At 33.3% G+C, this 17,557-nt stretch overlaps 1 protein-coding gene across 1 annotated transcript in view; it reads right to left on the bottom strand.

Moving 5' to 3' along the window:
• Nucleotides 1-17,557, bottom strand: part of MYO9A (myosin IXA) — a 401,408-nt gene that overhangs the window by 229,550 nt on the left and 154,301 nt on the right. The window contains exons 7-8 of the mRNA XM_077123892.1: nt 14,429-14,526; nt 11,559-11,685 (exon numbers count right to left, since the gene is read on the bottom strand). Coding sequence (XP_076980007.1) covers nt 11,559-11,685; nt 14,429-14,526 — 225 coding nt within the window. The remainder of the gene's footprint in view (nt 1-11,558; nt 11,686-14,428; nt 14,527-17,557) is intronic.

Here is a 17,557-nt window from a genome sequence, read left to right as displayed (position 1 = left end):
TGCCCTGAATTGCTAAAAGTATCTTGAAGAAAAACAACAAAGCTGGAGGTCTCACGCTGCCTGACTTTAAAGCATATTATGAAGCTACAGTGATCAAAACAGCATGGTATTGGCATAAAGATAGATGTACTGACCAACGGAATGAGTGTTCAGATATAGACCCTCACATCTATGGACATTTGATCTTTGATAAGGCAGTGAAGCCAACTCACCTGGGACAGAACAGGTGAGGGTGTCTAGAGAACTGGATACCCATATGCAAAAGAATGAAAGAGGACCCGTATATCACACCCTATACAAAAGTTAACTCAAAATGGATCAAAGATCTAAACATTAGGTCTAAGACCATAAAACAGTTAGAGGAAAACGTAGGGAAATATCTTATAAATCTTATAATTGGAGGTGGTTTTATAGACCTTGCACCCAAAGCAAGAACACTGAAGAAAGAAAGAAAGAAATGGGACCTCCTAAAAATTAAATACTTTTGTGCATCAAAGAACTTCATCAAGAAAGTAAAAAGACAGCCTATACAATGGGAGACAATATTTGGAAATGACATATCAGATAAAGGCCTAGTATCCAGAATTTATAAAGAGATTGTTCAACTCAACAACAAAAAGACAGCCAATCCAATTACAAAATGGGAAAAAGACTTGAACAGACACTTCTCAGAAGAGGAAATACAAATGGCCAAAAGGCACATGAAGAGATGCTCAACTTTTCTGGCCATTAGAGAAATGCAAATCAAAACCACAATGAGATATCATCTCACACCCACCAGAATGGCCATTATCAACAAAACAGAAAATGACAAGTGCTGGAGAGGATGTGGAGAAAGAGGCACACTTGACATTCACTGTTGGTGGGAATGTCAAATGGTGCAACCGCCATGGAAGGCAGCTTGGTGGTTGCTCAAAAAGCTGAATATAGAATTGCCATATGACCCAGCAATACCATTGCTAGGTATCTACTCAGAGGACATAAGGACAAAGATACAAACGGACATTTGCACACCAATGTTTATAGCAGCATTATTTACAATTGCAAGGAGATGGAAACAGCCAACAGACGAGTGGCTAAGCAAACTGTCGTATATCCATATGATGGAATATTATGCAGCTTTAAGACAGAATAAACTTATGAAGTATGTAACAACATGGATGGACCTTGAGAACATTGTGCTGAGTGTGACTAGCCAAAAACTAAAGGACAAATACTGTATGGTCTCGCTGATATGAACTGACATTAGTGAATAAACTTGGAATATTTCGTTGGTAACAGAGACCATCAGGAGATAGAAATAGGGTAAGATATTGGGTAACTGGAGCTGAAGGGATACAGACTGTGCAACAGGAGTGGATATAAAAACTCAGAAATGGACAGCACAATACTACCTAACTGTAATACAATTATGTTAAAACACTGAATGAAGCTGCATGTGAGAATGATAGAAGGAGGAGGGCTGGGGACATAAATGAAATCAGAAAGAAAGATAGATGTTAAAGATTGAGACGGTATAATCTAGAAATGTCTAGAGTGTATAATAATAGTGAAATGTACAATGTACAAATTTTAAAAATGTTTTTGTATGAAAAAGAACAAAGGAATGTCATTATTGCAGGGTGCTGAAAACAGATGGTAATTAATATTTTAAAATGTCACCTTATGTGTGAGACTAAAGCAAAAAATGTTTATTTGTTCCAAAATTTATATTTTGACTAGTGCATTTCCTAATATAACTTATGTAGATAGTCTGACTGAATGCCATAAGTATTTGGAATCTCAGGTAGGACATGAGATTTTGTTGGTTTGTCCAGTGTGATGCCCTGATGAATCCCAGAGTGATTCGATCAGTGAGTGGAAAAGTATTTGCAAAGCCCCCTTCGGGGAATGGTGAGAACGGGGAGAAAGTTAACTTCCCCAAGTTGAATTCTTGATATTCTCACAAGCAGTGTGGACAACCAAAGCTATAGGCTGAGCCCCCAGTCTTGGGGTTTGTTCATATGAAACTTAACCCACAAAGGATAAGTCAAGTCTACTTAAAATTTAGGCCTAAGAGTCACCCCCAAGAGAGCCACTTTTGTTGCTCAGATGTGGCCTCTCTCTCCAGCCAACACGACGAGCAGTCTCACTACCCTCCCCCTCTCTGCGTGGGACATGACTCCCAGGGGTGTGGACCTTCCCGGCAACGTGGGACAGAGATCCTGGAATGAGCTGAGACTCAGCATCAAGGGATTGAGAAAAACCCTAGAATGAGATGAGACTTAATATCAAAGGGATTGAGAGGACCTTCTCGACCGAAAGGGGGAAGAGTGAAATGAGACAAAGCGTCAATGGCTGAGAGATTCCAAACAGAATCAAGAGGTTATCCTGGAGGTTATTCTTACGCATTAAGTAGATATCACCTTGGTGTTCAAGATGTAGTGGAGAGGCTGGAGGGAACTGCCTGAAAATGTAGAGCTGTGTTCCAGTAGCCATGTTTCTTGATGATGATTGAACAATGATATAGCTTTCACAGTGCGACTCTGTGATTGTGAAAACCTTGTGTCTGATGCTCCTTTTATCTACCACATCAACAGACAAGTAGAACATATGGAATAAAAATAAATAATAGGGGGAACAAATGTTAAAATAAATTTAGTTTGAAATGCTAGTGATAAATGAAAGCGAGGGGTAAGAGGTATGGTATGTATAATTTTTTTTTTCAATCTTTTTTTCTGTTATCGTTATTTCTTTTTCTGTTGTCTTTTAATTTTTTTCTAAATCGATGCATATGCAACTATGTGATATTAAGAATTACTGATTATATATGTAGAATGGAATGATATGTTAATGTTTTTGTTTGTTGTTAATTTTTTTTAATTAATAAAAAATTTTTAAAAAAAGAAAAAGAAAGTTGTAGAATTCAAACTTTCTCTTTTTAAAGCATATAACAAAGCTACAAGTTCAAAACAGCATGATACTGGGCTGGCCACAGTGGCTCAACAGGCAGGAATGCTTGTCTGCGATGCCAGAGGACCTGGGTTCGATTTCCGGTGCCTGCCCATGTTAAAAAAAAAAAAAAAAAAAACAGCATGGTACCGGCATAAGGGTTCATATACTGACAATGGAAACAAACTGAGAGTTCAGAAATAGACCCTCACGTCTATGGTCAATTGATTTTTTATAAGGGTGCCAAGTCCAGTATACTGGGACAGAACAATCACTTCAACAAATGGTGCTCTGTAAACTGTATATCCATATCCCAAAGAATGAAAGAGGACCCATATTTCACCCTTCTACAAAAATTAACTAAAAATGGATCAAAAAACTAAATATTTTTTATAAAAAATACTTTAAAAATAAAAAGACAAGGCAGTGCAATGATGGCTCAGTGGCATAATTCTCCCCTGCCAGGCCAGAGACCTGGGTTCGATTCCTGGTGCCTGCCCATGCAAATAAATAAATAAATATATAATCGAATCATGAAACTCCTAGAAGAAAATGTAGGGAAGCATCTTCAAGATCTTGTGGTAGGTAGTTTCTTAGGCCTCCTTATACACAAAGCATAAACAAAGAAGAAAGACATAAGTGGGATCTCCTCAAAACTGAATACTTTAGTGCTTCAAGGGACTTAGTCAAAAGGTGAAAAGAAAGCCTACTCAAGGGGAGAAAATATTTGGAAATCACACATTTAATAAGGATTTAATATCCAGAATATATAAAGAAAATCTACATTTCAACAATAAAAAGACTAATAACCCAATTTTAAAATGGGCAACAGACTTGCTAGATACTTTCCCAAAGAGGAAAATACAAATGGCTAAAATGCATATGAGAAGATGCTCAACGTCACTGGTTATTAGGAAATGCAATTAGGGAAAACCACAATGATATATCATTCCACACCTACTAGAATGGCCATTATAAAAAGAAAAAAGAAATAGAAAACTAAAATTGCTAGAGAGGATGTGTAGTACTACTGGAGACAAAGTGGAACGATTCTGCTTTGGACACTTTGGAATGCAGTTTGGACGATCCTTAGGAAGCTAAGTATAGAATGTCAAATGACCCAGCAATCCCATTACTAGATATGTACTCAAAAGAACTGAAAGCAGGGACAAGAACAGGCATTTATACACCGATGTTCACAGTGGCCTTAGTCACAATTGCCAAAAGATGGAGACAGCCCAAGTGTCCATCAACTGAGGAATCAATAAACAAACTGTGATATATAGATATGATGGAATATTATGCAGCTGTAAGAAGGAATGAAGTCCTGATGTGTGTGAGAATATGGATGAACCTTGAGGACACTATGTTGAGGGGAATAAGCCTCAAAAAGAGAAACATTACATGGTCTCACTAATATGAACCAATTGTAAAAGCAGACTCCGGGACTTAAAATTTGGAATATAGGTTACCAGGAGATAGAAAGAGGGTACAGAATAGGCAGATGATGCTTTAAGGTATATAGAATTTTTAAAACGGTTGACTGTAAATGTTTGGAAATGGACAGAGGTGATAGTAGCACAATACTGTAATTAACAGTGTGGAGTGTTGTATGGTTGAAAGCAGAAGTCTAGGGTCATGTATATCACTAGAAAGGAAACTAGAGGATAAAACATGGTACAATATATGTAACATAGTGAAACCTATTGTAAACAATGACTGTAGTTATTGCACAAATATAAGTTTTTACATGAACTAGGGCAAATGTACATTACTATTACAAGGTATTAATAAAAGGGTGGTACACAGAAAAAATACAATTAATGCAAAGTAAGAACTATACTGAATAATAACAATGCAATATCCTTTCATCAACTGTAATTATACCAAAGCTAAGCATCAGTAAGGGGTACGAGATTGTTTTTTCCCCTCAGAGCAATGAGGATGTTCTCAGTTTGATTGTGGTGATGAACACATAACTCTGTGATTGTACCAAGATTACACACTTTGGACAGACTGTATGGTGTGTGACTCAAACTGTTAAATTAAAAAAAAATTAAATGAAGAAAATCAACCATAACTCTTCAGCCTAGAGACAAGTACTAGAAAGTTACAGGACTTCTTGAAAGCCAGAAACATTCCAATGAATATTTATATGTTTCAGATGATTGTTTTAATTTTCATACACAAAGGTCTAAGATAAATACACAACTATGTGATGATATTGTGTGCCATTGATTGTACACCATGTATGGAATATTTGTATGTTAAGAATGTTTTCATATTAAGTTTTTACAATAAAAGTATTTAAAAAAAAAGAATCAATAAAAGTCTAAGAACACCTCGACTGGGGGAAAAAAAAGTCTAAGATAAACCTGAATCCTCCAAAGTTGAATCTTTCTTCTCTTTCCCCAGAGGCAAGTAATATCGTGAATTTTGCATTTATTGTTCAGTTTATCTTTTTATCTTTTTATATATATTAGAGGTATTCATAAAACTATATTATCATGTTTATTTAAGTCTTATATATATGGTATCCTAGCCATATGTTTTTGAGATCTTTGTTGATAATTTAGATCAAGCTTATTCATTTTAACCACTACACAGAATTCCACATATAAACATACCACAGTGTGTTCCCCTACTTACATGCACTTACACTATTTACAATTTTGCTCTATAAGAAAATAAACTATATGAATATTCTCACACATGAGTTCAACAGTTTCTCTAAGAGAAACATAACTTAAAGTAGAAATACCAGGTTGTAGGTTATATCTTTTCAGCTTCACTAGATATTGCCAAATTTCTACCCTGTTTATTCCAATTTGCACTCTAAGAAGCAGCAGAGTTTCTATTTTTTCAAACATTCACCATACTCAGTATTATCAGACTTCTGATTTATGACACACTCATGACCATGAAATGGTAAAACAGGTATTTCATAAAAGCATGATATAATAAAGATATTTCATACAATTTTATGCAGAGAATACAATGTAAAACTATATCAAGCAAAAAATATTAAAATATAAGGAGACAATGAGTTATAAAACTATAGAAAATTATTATCCTACCATTAGCAATTTCCAAATTCCAAAAATTGGAAATCAAGGCACAATTTTTCTCCAAATTCCCATGTTACTACAAATGAATAACCAAAGTTTAAAAATAAAACCTCAGCTCTTTAGATACTTTCTAAAAAACTCTGAGAAAAAAAAATAATAACAGATTATTTAAGAAGGATAAACTATGAAAAATAAGAAAAAAACAAACGTGATAAAAGTCAAACTTTAATTGTAAGGTATATTTCTAGTTTAAGTACTATTATTAAAAGTAAGATTTAAAAAGAAATTATCTATGCACTAGACTCTACTGATTTTTTATAAAGAACAAACTTAAAGATGGAAAAAATGTGGAGCAAAGGTCACTTTCCTTAACTTGAGGGGAGAATATAAATTAGTACAACCCCGGTAATTTGTTGATATCAGTAAAGTAGAAGAGGCAAATAAATCTTAAGCCAGAAATTCTACTCCTTAGAGTGTACCCTATAATAATTCTCACATATGTTAGCTAAGAGATAGGTGTAAGATGCCTATCACATCATTATCTATAAAAGGAAAACTACAAACAACCTCAATAACCATGAACAGAAATTGTTATAGTCCATCATACAATGGAATCTTAACATTGAAAAGAACAATCTAGAATATATAAAACAACAGGGAAAAAAATCTCAAGAGTATCCATTTCGTAATATGAATGAAAAAGTCAAGATACAGAAGGATATATATATATATATATATATATACACACATATATATACATACATAGTCTGAAAACATGTAAAACAAAACTGTTTTCTTTATAATAAGTTACCTAACTGACCAAAAAATACAAAAACAAGAATGGGAATGATAAACAACAAATCTATGATAGTAATTACTCTCTGATAGGGAAAGACTACATAGTGAGTTCCAAATTTTATTACTTCATCGAAGTTGTAAGTACATGAGCATTTAGTATTTTGTCTTCTATATAATATTGTCTGCCAAAACATTTCAATATTTTGGAGACAAAAACAAAAGAAAATATACTAAAACAGAAATGAATAAATAAATAAAAGGTACTACTGATAAATCTAAAAGATAATAATTTGAAAATAAGAAATGAAAGACAAATCTCACACAAACCTTAAGAAAAAAATTTAAGAAACACAAACAGAAAACTAGTGCACAGACAGGGATAAAAAATTTTTAAATAAAGTAGCTACAATGAACTCAAAAATAAATTTCAAACATTTAAAGCAACACATTGTTACCGATAAAAACACAAATTATCAGAATTACCTCAAGCCAGTTTTGAAAATCCAAACAAATTAATTAAAATAAAACAAACTGAAAAGGCATGAAAAATACAGTTGGTCATAAGGCTAACATCACTCAAACCTTTAAGAAACATATTTTCCAGTAATGATTCACTTTTCAAATGCAGAAAAAAAGGGAAAAAGGATGAAATACTATCCAACTCATTTTAAGGAGTTAGGTAAATGCTGACACTAAAAGCTGACAATGATCTACACACAACCACACAAAGCATCTTACCTTGCTCATTATATTCGGTAAATGTCCTAAAGAAAATATTACTGAATTCATGTTATTTTAATCTGCTACCTTTATGGTTTTCCTAACATTCTTTGTTGTACATACATTAAAATTTAAAAATAAACAAAACAACTTATTAATACAAAACAACTAGCAACGGGTTCAATATCCAATCTATAAAGTTTCTCATATTTACTCACTGAGAAATTGATACGTATGTTAAAAACCCATTTCTTTGTATTACTTCAACAGTTGTTAATTTTCTTAAAGAAAATACACTCAAAATACATAAATCTCCTATTAAAAATTAAAGTTTTTGCTAATGGAGATGATTCTAACATACAACGAAAATATCCTCTACAATTACCCACAATTAAACTACTATTGGAGCTTACTGAGCTTTCAGTAATTGCACAAGTAGGTATCTGCTCCATTACGCTTGAGTAAACAAAAGAATGAAACATTCACTATTGCTTCAAGCAATTATACAACATAATTGGAAAAAATATAAACTAATCCACTATTTTTAAACCATTTATGTTCTAAAAACAAAATCCATATTCGTCATTGTATTGAGTCATTTTAGGAAGGGAAAAGACTAAATCTTCTTAACTAACTAAAGAGTTTAAATTTTACTTAAATCTGTCATTCCGTCTTTTTATTTATCTTAGCCAAAGCCTTAAGGTGCAATTATTATTACCAAATCGTAACCAACTACTGGCAGTCATTTCTTTAAATGATATCTAAGAACAAACTATATACAGCATACCACAGTAGGGTCTTTGTAACCTTATCTAGCATCTGAACTAAGAAACTACCTTCTCATACCTGAAATTTTTGAGCTGTGTTCCAGTAGCCTTGATTCCTGAAGATGACTGTATAATGATACAACTTCATTACAATGTGACTGTGTGATTGTGAAAACCGTATGTTTGATGCTCCTTTTATCCAGGGTATGAATAGATGAGTAAAAAAATATGGATAAATATAAATAAATAATACGGGGGATAAGGGGAAAATAAATTGGGTATATGGAAATACTAGCGGTCAATGGGAGGGAGGGGTAAGGGGTATAGGATGTATGAGTTTTTTCCTTTTATTTCTTTTTGTGGAGTGATGCAAATGTTCTAAAAATGAATGGTGATGAATACAAAATTATATGACGATAAGTGATACTGATTGTACACCATATATGTACTGTATGTGTATAAAGATTTGTCAATTAAAAAATTTAAAAAAAGAAACTACCTTCTCTCTACTTAATACCAAACTTCACTTTCTAGAACCAGTCCAAACTGTACCCAATATGAGAGAATTTAATAAGCTTGGGTTTAAAAGTAACATTTGCTATCAAACTACATTTACTGCAAACTATATTTATTTTGACAGTGAGAGAAATGGATTTCTCCTTTTTTACCAATACTTGAGTTTCTCTTTTAATTACCTGAACTGTTTTTACAAATCTCCTAACAAAAAAGGAATACCAAATTAGCACCAGAAGCCTTGGTATCTCTTGAAAACCTAGTTTTATAAATAAAGACCACTAATCACAATTCTCTATATTACCACAATACCAAATGCTTGACTAAAATATCACCTAAAACGACTGACAGAAATACTATCTATTCTCTAACCTTCATGACCTTCAATATCACAACCTTCAAATACCACACTCACTTTCCTGCAGAATTTCTTTCCAATGAACGAGTCTACTCCCAATTCAGATATTCCTCATTAAAGTTAATGAGCACTACCCAGTCACATACAGAAAAATGTAAACACTGTAAAGTCAGATAAATAAGGAAGAGGCCAGCCATTACTCACAAAGAATGCTGCAGTCTTATAATACACACAAGCTAGTAAACAATTAACTTTATACTACAAAACCCAAAATAAATTATGCTGAGGAAGCAAATTACACTTAGAGAATGTGTTCAGAACATTTAATAAGGTTAAACCCCACAAAGCAGCATATGAACCAAGATTTGAAAGATGAGTAATATATTAATAGGAAAAAAACAAGCTATTCATAATGTCCACAAACAGGAACAACCAAGATGTCCTTCAACAGATGAATGGATTAAAAAACCTAGCAACCATACAATGGAATACTATTCAGTGATAAAAAAGAAATGAGCTATATCAAGCCATGAAAAGGCATGGATGAATCTTAAATGAATATTGCCAAGTGAAATAAGTCAGTATGAAAAGGCTATATACTGAGAGATTCTAATTATATGACATTCTGGACGAGGCAATTTACAGAGTCGGTAAAAAGATCAGTGGTTGCCAAGAATTTAGGGGTAGGGACTGAACAGGTGAAGCACAGGAGATTTTAAGGACAGAAAAATTATTCTGTTAATAATCTAACAGTGGTCAAATGACATTATGCACAGAACTTTATAGCCCAAATAGTGAATCTTATTGTATTAAATTTTAAAAAAAAACTCGTGTAGAAGGTCAGGGGATCCCAGGAAGGAAAACAGACTGATAGGAATATCTAACAGTATTATAAAGGTATGAAACAATTTCATTGAAGTGTGTAGGAGGAACAGGTGTTGACCTAAGTCACTCTGGAAATGAGTAGACTGTAAAACAAAAAGCAAAACTATCTACACATAAAAAATTATACTCAAGTTTTCTGTTTCCCACCGGGGTACAGGTTAACAATTCTCATTACTATGCATGTATACTGGAATTGAACAATTAAGTAAACAAATGGTAGATGGTGAAAGTCAGGTGTCTCACTATTGGAGTGGGAATTTACAGATCAGTACAGGAAAGAGGTCAGAATGATCCAAACAGTAACAGATTAGTTGGATACATAAGTATGAATCATGTTCAGCTTTACATAGATATGGTTATTTAGAAATATTTATAGATATGTGTATAAAACATAGGTTATACAGACATGCCTAACATTTCCTTGCTTTGTCATCATTTAAGATCAGTCTGGCAAGATAAGAAATGAAGTGGAAAAACATGAGAAATCATCACTCTATGGAAAAAGAATAAGGTAATAAAGACATTGATGTAGAAAGAAGCAAGTAGAAGATGAGGACCATTAGGTCATATTGAGCCTTTGAAGAAAGGAAAAGCAGAATCTTTTCTTTCCATCCATCCAGAAGTCCCACCTTCAAATAAAAATTAACAAAATTCTCAGTATTGAGAAAAAATATCAAATACAGGAGAAGAAAAAAACTAGTATAGGCCCAGAGCATTATATAGTCTAGAGACTGAAGTACTCATCCTATCCAGTAAATTGAGGGATCAGTAATGCCTGGGGGACCTCTCTCTCTCTCTAAGGCAACTCAGCAGGTGAACTCACTGCCATCCCCCCATGGGACATGACTCCCAGGGGTGTAAATTTCCCTGGCAACGTGGGACAGACTCCCAGGATGAGCCGGGATCTGCCATCAATGGATTAAGAAAGCCTTCTTGACCAAAAGGGAGAAGGAAGAAATGAGACAAAATAAAATTTCAGTGGCTGAGAGATATCAAACAGAGCTGAGAGGTTATCCTGCAGGTTATTTTTATGCATTATATTGATATATATTTTTAGTTTATGGTGTATTGGAGTGGCTGGAGGGAGGTACCTGAAACTGCTGGGCTGTGTTCCATTAGTCTTGATTCTTGAAGAAGATTGTATAGAGATATAACTTTTATAATATTACTGTGTGATTGTGTAAATCTTGTGGTCTGATGTTCTTTTATCCAGGGTATGGACATATAAGTTAAAAAAAAAAAAGGATAAAATAAATAACAGTGGGGATAAGGGGTAAAATGAATTGGGTAGATGGAAATACTAGTGGTCAATGAGACGGAGTGGTAAGGGAAATGGTATGTATGAGTTTTTTCTTTTTCTTTTTTTTTTCAATAGCAAAGGAAGGCAGAAATCACTAACATAAATCTTTTCAAGAAGCATTATTTATTAATGACAAGAATTAACCTACAAATCACACAAAATATTAAAATGAGAAGTTACCCAATATTTGAAATGAAACTGATAATGTAATCACTCACCTCTAATAATTCTGAAACAATAGGCACAACTTCAGGATTACAAATATCTATGGAATCATCCCGGTATGTCTTCTTTTTATAACAAATATTACCCAAATGTAGTATTGCTGAGAGAAGGGAGAAAATCCTGTGAAAACAAACACCACAAATGATAGTTTGAGTGTTCTCAAAGCTTATTTCATTCCAAAGTTCTAGACAAGCAAATTAATCAGTACAAATTGGGGTATTTGGTTTTCAGAAAAATATAGTTATTATTCTCACATTTCTTAACTATGACTAAAATTCAGTATTTGCTACATGCCGGATACTGTGCAAAGTGCTGTTAAGTATTATACTTTCAATACTGTATTCGTTATCATATATAATTGCTTCAAGGGACTTTTTCATTATTGCTGAATTTATTGTAGTGTTTCAAAACTCCATTCCTTTCTAAATGCTTTTCTTCTGCTAGAATACCCATTCATTACACTATTTCAGATCTACTGAATGAGAAGCACCAAAGAAGGACCCTGGAACCTGGTTTGTTTGGTTTTTTTCTTTTTTTTCTTTTTTCCCCACATGGGCAGTCACCAGGAATCAAACCTGAGTCTCAGGTTTGGCAGCCAAGAGAACCCTGCCTGCTGAGCTACCATGGTCTGCCCTGGAATCTGTATTTTCTTACGCATTTCTTTTCTCTTTAATCAAGTATGACTTTCATATGATTAGGTACATTTAAGAAATGTGTAAGACATCTATATCATTTTATGGTGCCTTTGGTAAATGTTAAAAAAAAATTTTAATATAAAATAACTTACTAGGTAGATCAAGATCTTCATGTGAAACATCTTCATCTGAAACTCCTTTCTCTCCTTGTCTCCAGTCTCAAATGAATAGTGCTCCTTCTAAATTCAACAACTAATAATTCCTCTTGTGTTCTACATTCCATAAACTCCAGTTTACTCAGGAACCTTATTATACTCATTTTCCTTATTATACTCATTAATCTATACTCATTTCCTCTTAGCTACACCTGCAAGAGCTATCTATCAAAATATTCTCATGTTTACTTCTATCTTATTTTAAATAACCCAACCTAGATCTCACATCTTCTTTCCTTCACCAGTAAGCTTTTTAAAATGTTCATTTATACTCTGCCTTCACCTTGTCATTCCTTATTCACTGCTGCATTCTGGCATCTATTCGCCTCTAAAATATCTCTGGAGGTTAACTAGGACCTTCCCAGAGGCATTTAATATATCTAAACACTCTTATCTAAAAGCACTTCTTGAAACTCCTTGTACCTAAATAACTGTGTTCTTGTCCACTCATTTTTCTACAGATAAAAATTTGGTCTAGGTATGAGAATTGACTATATATCTTCTGAAAATAAGGAAGTATTCTAATTATGTCAACAGTATACTTTAAAATTCTGATAGATATACTTTCAGAGGTCCTGAATCAACATCTAATTCACATTTCTAATTTTTCAAATAATTTAAAATTTTTAAATGTTTGAATCATTCACATGACTCCAACAAAATGCAAGACAATTATAAAGGAATAATTCATATAAGTATTCTGGGTTAAATTTAATTTTAAAGGGAAAAAGATTAAATTTATCAAATGTTTATTTGCATTATGTAAATGTTTACATAATATGCATTATGTAAATGGTCATATATATTCATAAATGTTCAGAATACAAAATCATGTTTTAGAGGATAAGGCCAGTCTGGTTGAAATGCAAAACATGTGTTAGGAAATATATGAAGACAAAATTTGAGTAATACAGAACAATAAAATTGAAGGCCAGGCACTAGAAACATAATTTCCAGTGTTTGAATGTAGAATACAGTGATATCAGAAAGCTCTTAAAACAACTTATCTTTAACTAAAAAAGCAAATTAAGTTTCACTATTTATTTAATATACAGACACCTCATTCAGGCTGTATGTTAGTTAGCCAGTCAGGTATCACCTGGGGTAAATGAGGTATCTTGAGGGAAAAATAGAAGTAATACAGCATGGAAGAATTTGCAGAGGCACTCTCACTTATTTATTGACTTTCTGTGAATTGTAGTTTGTGTCACCAGTTAAATGGATTTGCACGTTTACATATCAAATTATTTGATTTTAACTAATTTAACCTTTATAAAAAGATTACAGCAAAAAATCTGATTTGATTCATAACAATAATCTAACTACAAACAAAAAAGAAAATCACAGAGTTGATATTCTCCTACTTCTAGTCTGAGTTCATCAATCATGAAATTTTTTAAAATGACAATATAATCAGATGTGACAAAGTCATAAATAATGCTTCACCCAAAAAGAACAGTATAAAAGTAACTTTTTTTTTTGCTGAGGGTCAAGATATTCAATAGTTTCTTTTTTTTAAATGCATGCCATCTTTAACTCAATTTTTTTACATTTATATTTTGTTTATGATTTATAATGAACAATTATGTTTAGTACACCAGTACAGACAAAAAAAAAGGAAGTACACAAAACATGTGTATAACTAAGATTAGAAACCACTCATAGAAAATGAACAAAAAAGCTACAAAAATAGTGTTAGAAAGCAACAGTTTTTTAAGTAAGGTCCCTGGACAGGCATCAAGGGCACCATGAATTCCAGCAATTATATGCAAATGTTTATGGATATACATGTTAAAGGATGAGGAGCTCCAGTTTTCATCAAATTCTCAAAGAATGTATGATAAAAAGGCAACTGCTTTTTAGAAAAATCAACTTTGTAAGCCACACTTAAGATGAAGAAGGTACTAGGGTAGGTATATCAGTTAGATTAAAAAGGACCAAGGAAAAGGACTCTTGATATACACCATGGTTTGTTCTTTACTACGGGTATAAAAATACAGTAAATACACTCACTGTCTTCGTGTCTTGGGAAGAAATCCTACCATTTCCATGGCCAGCTGTAAGCGTTCAAAATCATGTCTCAAATCTTCCCCCTCTACCTTGAAAGAATCCTGCTTATTTAAGGTAAAAGGAAAAAGTCAGATTACCTGTTGTGAAGTACCATAGGCCATTCAAAAATAAAGCAATCTAAGACAAGTATGTTTATGTATATACACAAATTGGAGCTTGTAGAATAGATATCCTCAAATTCATTAGCGTGTCTTACAAAGGTATGCAGAATAAACACATACCTACCAAAATACCAGTAACTTGCAATTAAAAGTCAAGACAAGGATATCAAAAGTAATTTTAAGACGTAATACAAATAGATCCTAATGAACTAATGAATTAGTTTCTAACAAAATAATGAAATAAGTAGTTTCTAATGAAATAATATAGATAACATGATAATCAGCCAGCAAAATAAAGAAATACATGTAAACACACAACAACCCACAGAAAACATACTTCGTGTGATTAAGCAGAAATAGTGGTACAATATCAGATTAAAAAGTAATATTGAGGGCAGTGCAAAGGTGGCTCAGTGGCAGAATTCTTGCCTGCCATGCCGGAGACTCAGGTTTAATTCCCAGAGCCTGCCCATGCCAAAAAAAAAAAAAAAAAAAAATTTGATTTTTAAGTATAACCCTTGCATTTAATTACCAAAAAAAGTTAAACAATAACAGTGTGAATATAATCTAAATCTTTACAATGACAAACAATCCCTTAAGTTCCTTTACTATATGCTTTCACATACATTTTCAAAAAATTCTTCATGATTGTTTTTATTTTTTAATGCCTATCTTCCTAGGCAATGTTCCATCAAGGACTCAATAATTACAAGAATGGTATCTCTTATCCACTGCTGATCACCAGCATGACGTGAGTACCAAGACCACAGTGGGTAATAATTGAACTAAATACATAATTACGGAAATATCGACTAAGTGTTAAACTGAACAAAACACTCCTTTTTTGAGAATAAAGAAAACGTTCATTTATTTTTATTAAGTATTTATCGAATATTCACCATGTACCTGTCCTAGGAACTGGATTTATCTAGATATAAACTCCAAAATTAAATATACTTTTGGAATGTCATTAAAAGTAATTTTATTCTCTTTACGGAAAGGTTCACATGCACAGGTTAAAATTTTAAATTCACTGCAAGAAAAGTTTTCTCAGAGAATCAATGCACTTAATTTTCTGCCTACAAAATTTTTATTAAGCAATTTTAAGTCAGTCTAAAGACATGCTTATGTTTTACAAAAAAGTTAACCCAAGTTAACATTTTTCTTTTTAATACAGTAAAACTCTTTAAAAAGCTCTTTTGCTTTACCTCCTTCAAAACTAACAACAGTTCACTGATTTTATGATTTAGTAAAGTTTTCTATAACAAGGAAGTGAGAAAAACAAAACTATGCTAAACTGGTGTAAACTCAATATACACCAATTCTCTTAACTGACAATGCTCTTATTTGCCCAAGAAGTGAATAAAACCATTAACATATATAAAATACTTAGAAAGTAAATTGAAAGACGCACTAAAATGTAAATTCAAAGAGGCACTACAATACAAATTCATTTATATTTGCTGTTATCCTTAATTGTGATACAGAAATACAAAGTGGTCACAGTGAAACACTAAAATCATAATTAGATTTTAAAAATGTATATTGATGCCCATTACCATTTCCCCAATGATAACCGTACAGGAAAAGCTAAGGATAGATTAACCCTCCAGATCAGAAATACCCTTAATTGGGTTCCCCTTCATGTAAACCTTAAGGACAAGATTTGAGCACAAGGAGAAGGAAAGTGAAAACTGAAATAGGTAGCGGATGGTAGCTTAAAAGGGCAAGGTATTAAAACAGCTATCAAAGTAGGCAATGAGTTTAATCCCACAGGGAATATGGGAATCCTTATAAAACACACTGAGTGAGGGAACAAGAACAGCTAGAACATTTATATACTCTCTTCCTTTAAGTCTCTGGTTGAAGACTGCTGGAGATGAGAGGAGGGAGGTATTAATTCCTAAACACTTCAGGAAGTCCAAGGAAGAGCATAAAAGCCTCCAAGGGCTCTGGAAAATGCCTTCAGGCACAGGAATGCAGATACAGAAAGTTGGAAAACAAAGAAATGGTAAGCGTCAAAGGACATGGTGAGGTTCAAAGGACAGGTAGAGCACAGACCAACATATGCTGTAACCCCTTCCAAATGAAAGAAAATAACCAATTCCTCAGTCCAATTCAGCCCACACTCTAGTCTTCAACTCATGCAACTGCCCCACAAACATACCAAGCTGCTCTCACGCTATCAGGCCTTTTTTCCCCTTTGTCCAAGATGAAGAGAACTTTTTCATTACTTACTAGTAGAAAGGAGAAGCCTAACATGTAGTAGGCACTTACTACTGTGAATGTGAGGCAGGGAGAACATAAAGGAAAAGACAGATACAAATTAGATGCACTCTAATATGCTATGTTTCCCAGAATGGTACTTAAAACCCATATTCTTTTTTATAACTACCAGCTTATAGTGAAGGTTCTAAATCAGAATACTTGGTTTGAGAGTTAGTAAATACACTGGAGATCACTTAAGAAAAAAAGGATATAAATAGTATAGGTTTGACTGGAATCCCAGGTATACTTTTTAACTTGCTTCACCACTATAGGGGCATTATCACTGAGCCATTGTTGTTTCTTGTGGAAGGTTAATCATACTACCTACATCCTTGAGACTTACAGGGATTAAGTATAGCATGGATGTGTGCTTTTTAAATGGAAAAATATAGGAAGAAGTAGTGCAGCATGCAAAGAATTCATAGTGGACTGGCAAAAGATGAGGAGTAAACCCACAAAGGTAATGTTTGAGGGAGTGACCACAAACTTACAGACTTATGAATCGACATGCAGAAGGAGTCTTTATGCCACAGAATAAAGACATATTCTTATATAATAACATATAATAGGGGAAATAGAAACATTATCTTTTCAAGGGATCCTGCCCAAGTTGCAGTAAAAAAGTATTTCAGCAGGTCTAGCTCATGGGAAAATATACCAGGTGCTTTACAGATGTTCAAGATTATGTAAAGGCAGTCAGGAT

The sequence above is a fragment of the Tamandua tetradactyla genome, chromosome 12, assembly GCF_023851605.1.
Source record: "Tamandua tetradactyla isolate mTamTet1 chromosome 12, mTamTet1.pri, whole genome shotgun sequence".
Lineage (NCBI taxonomy): Eukaryota > Metazoa > Chordata > Mammalia > Pilosa > Myrmecophagidae > Tamandua > Tamandua tetradactyla.
Note: the sequence above shows the minus strand (reverse complement) of the source record. Positions and strands in the feature narration are given on the sequence as shown.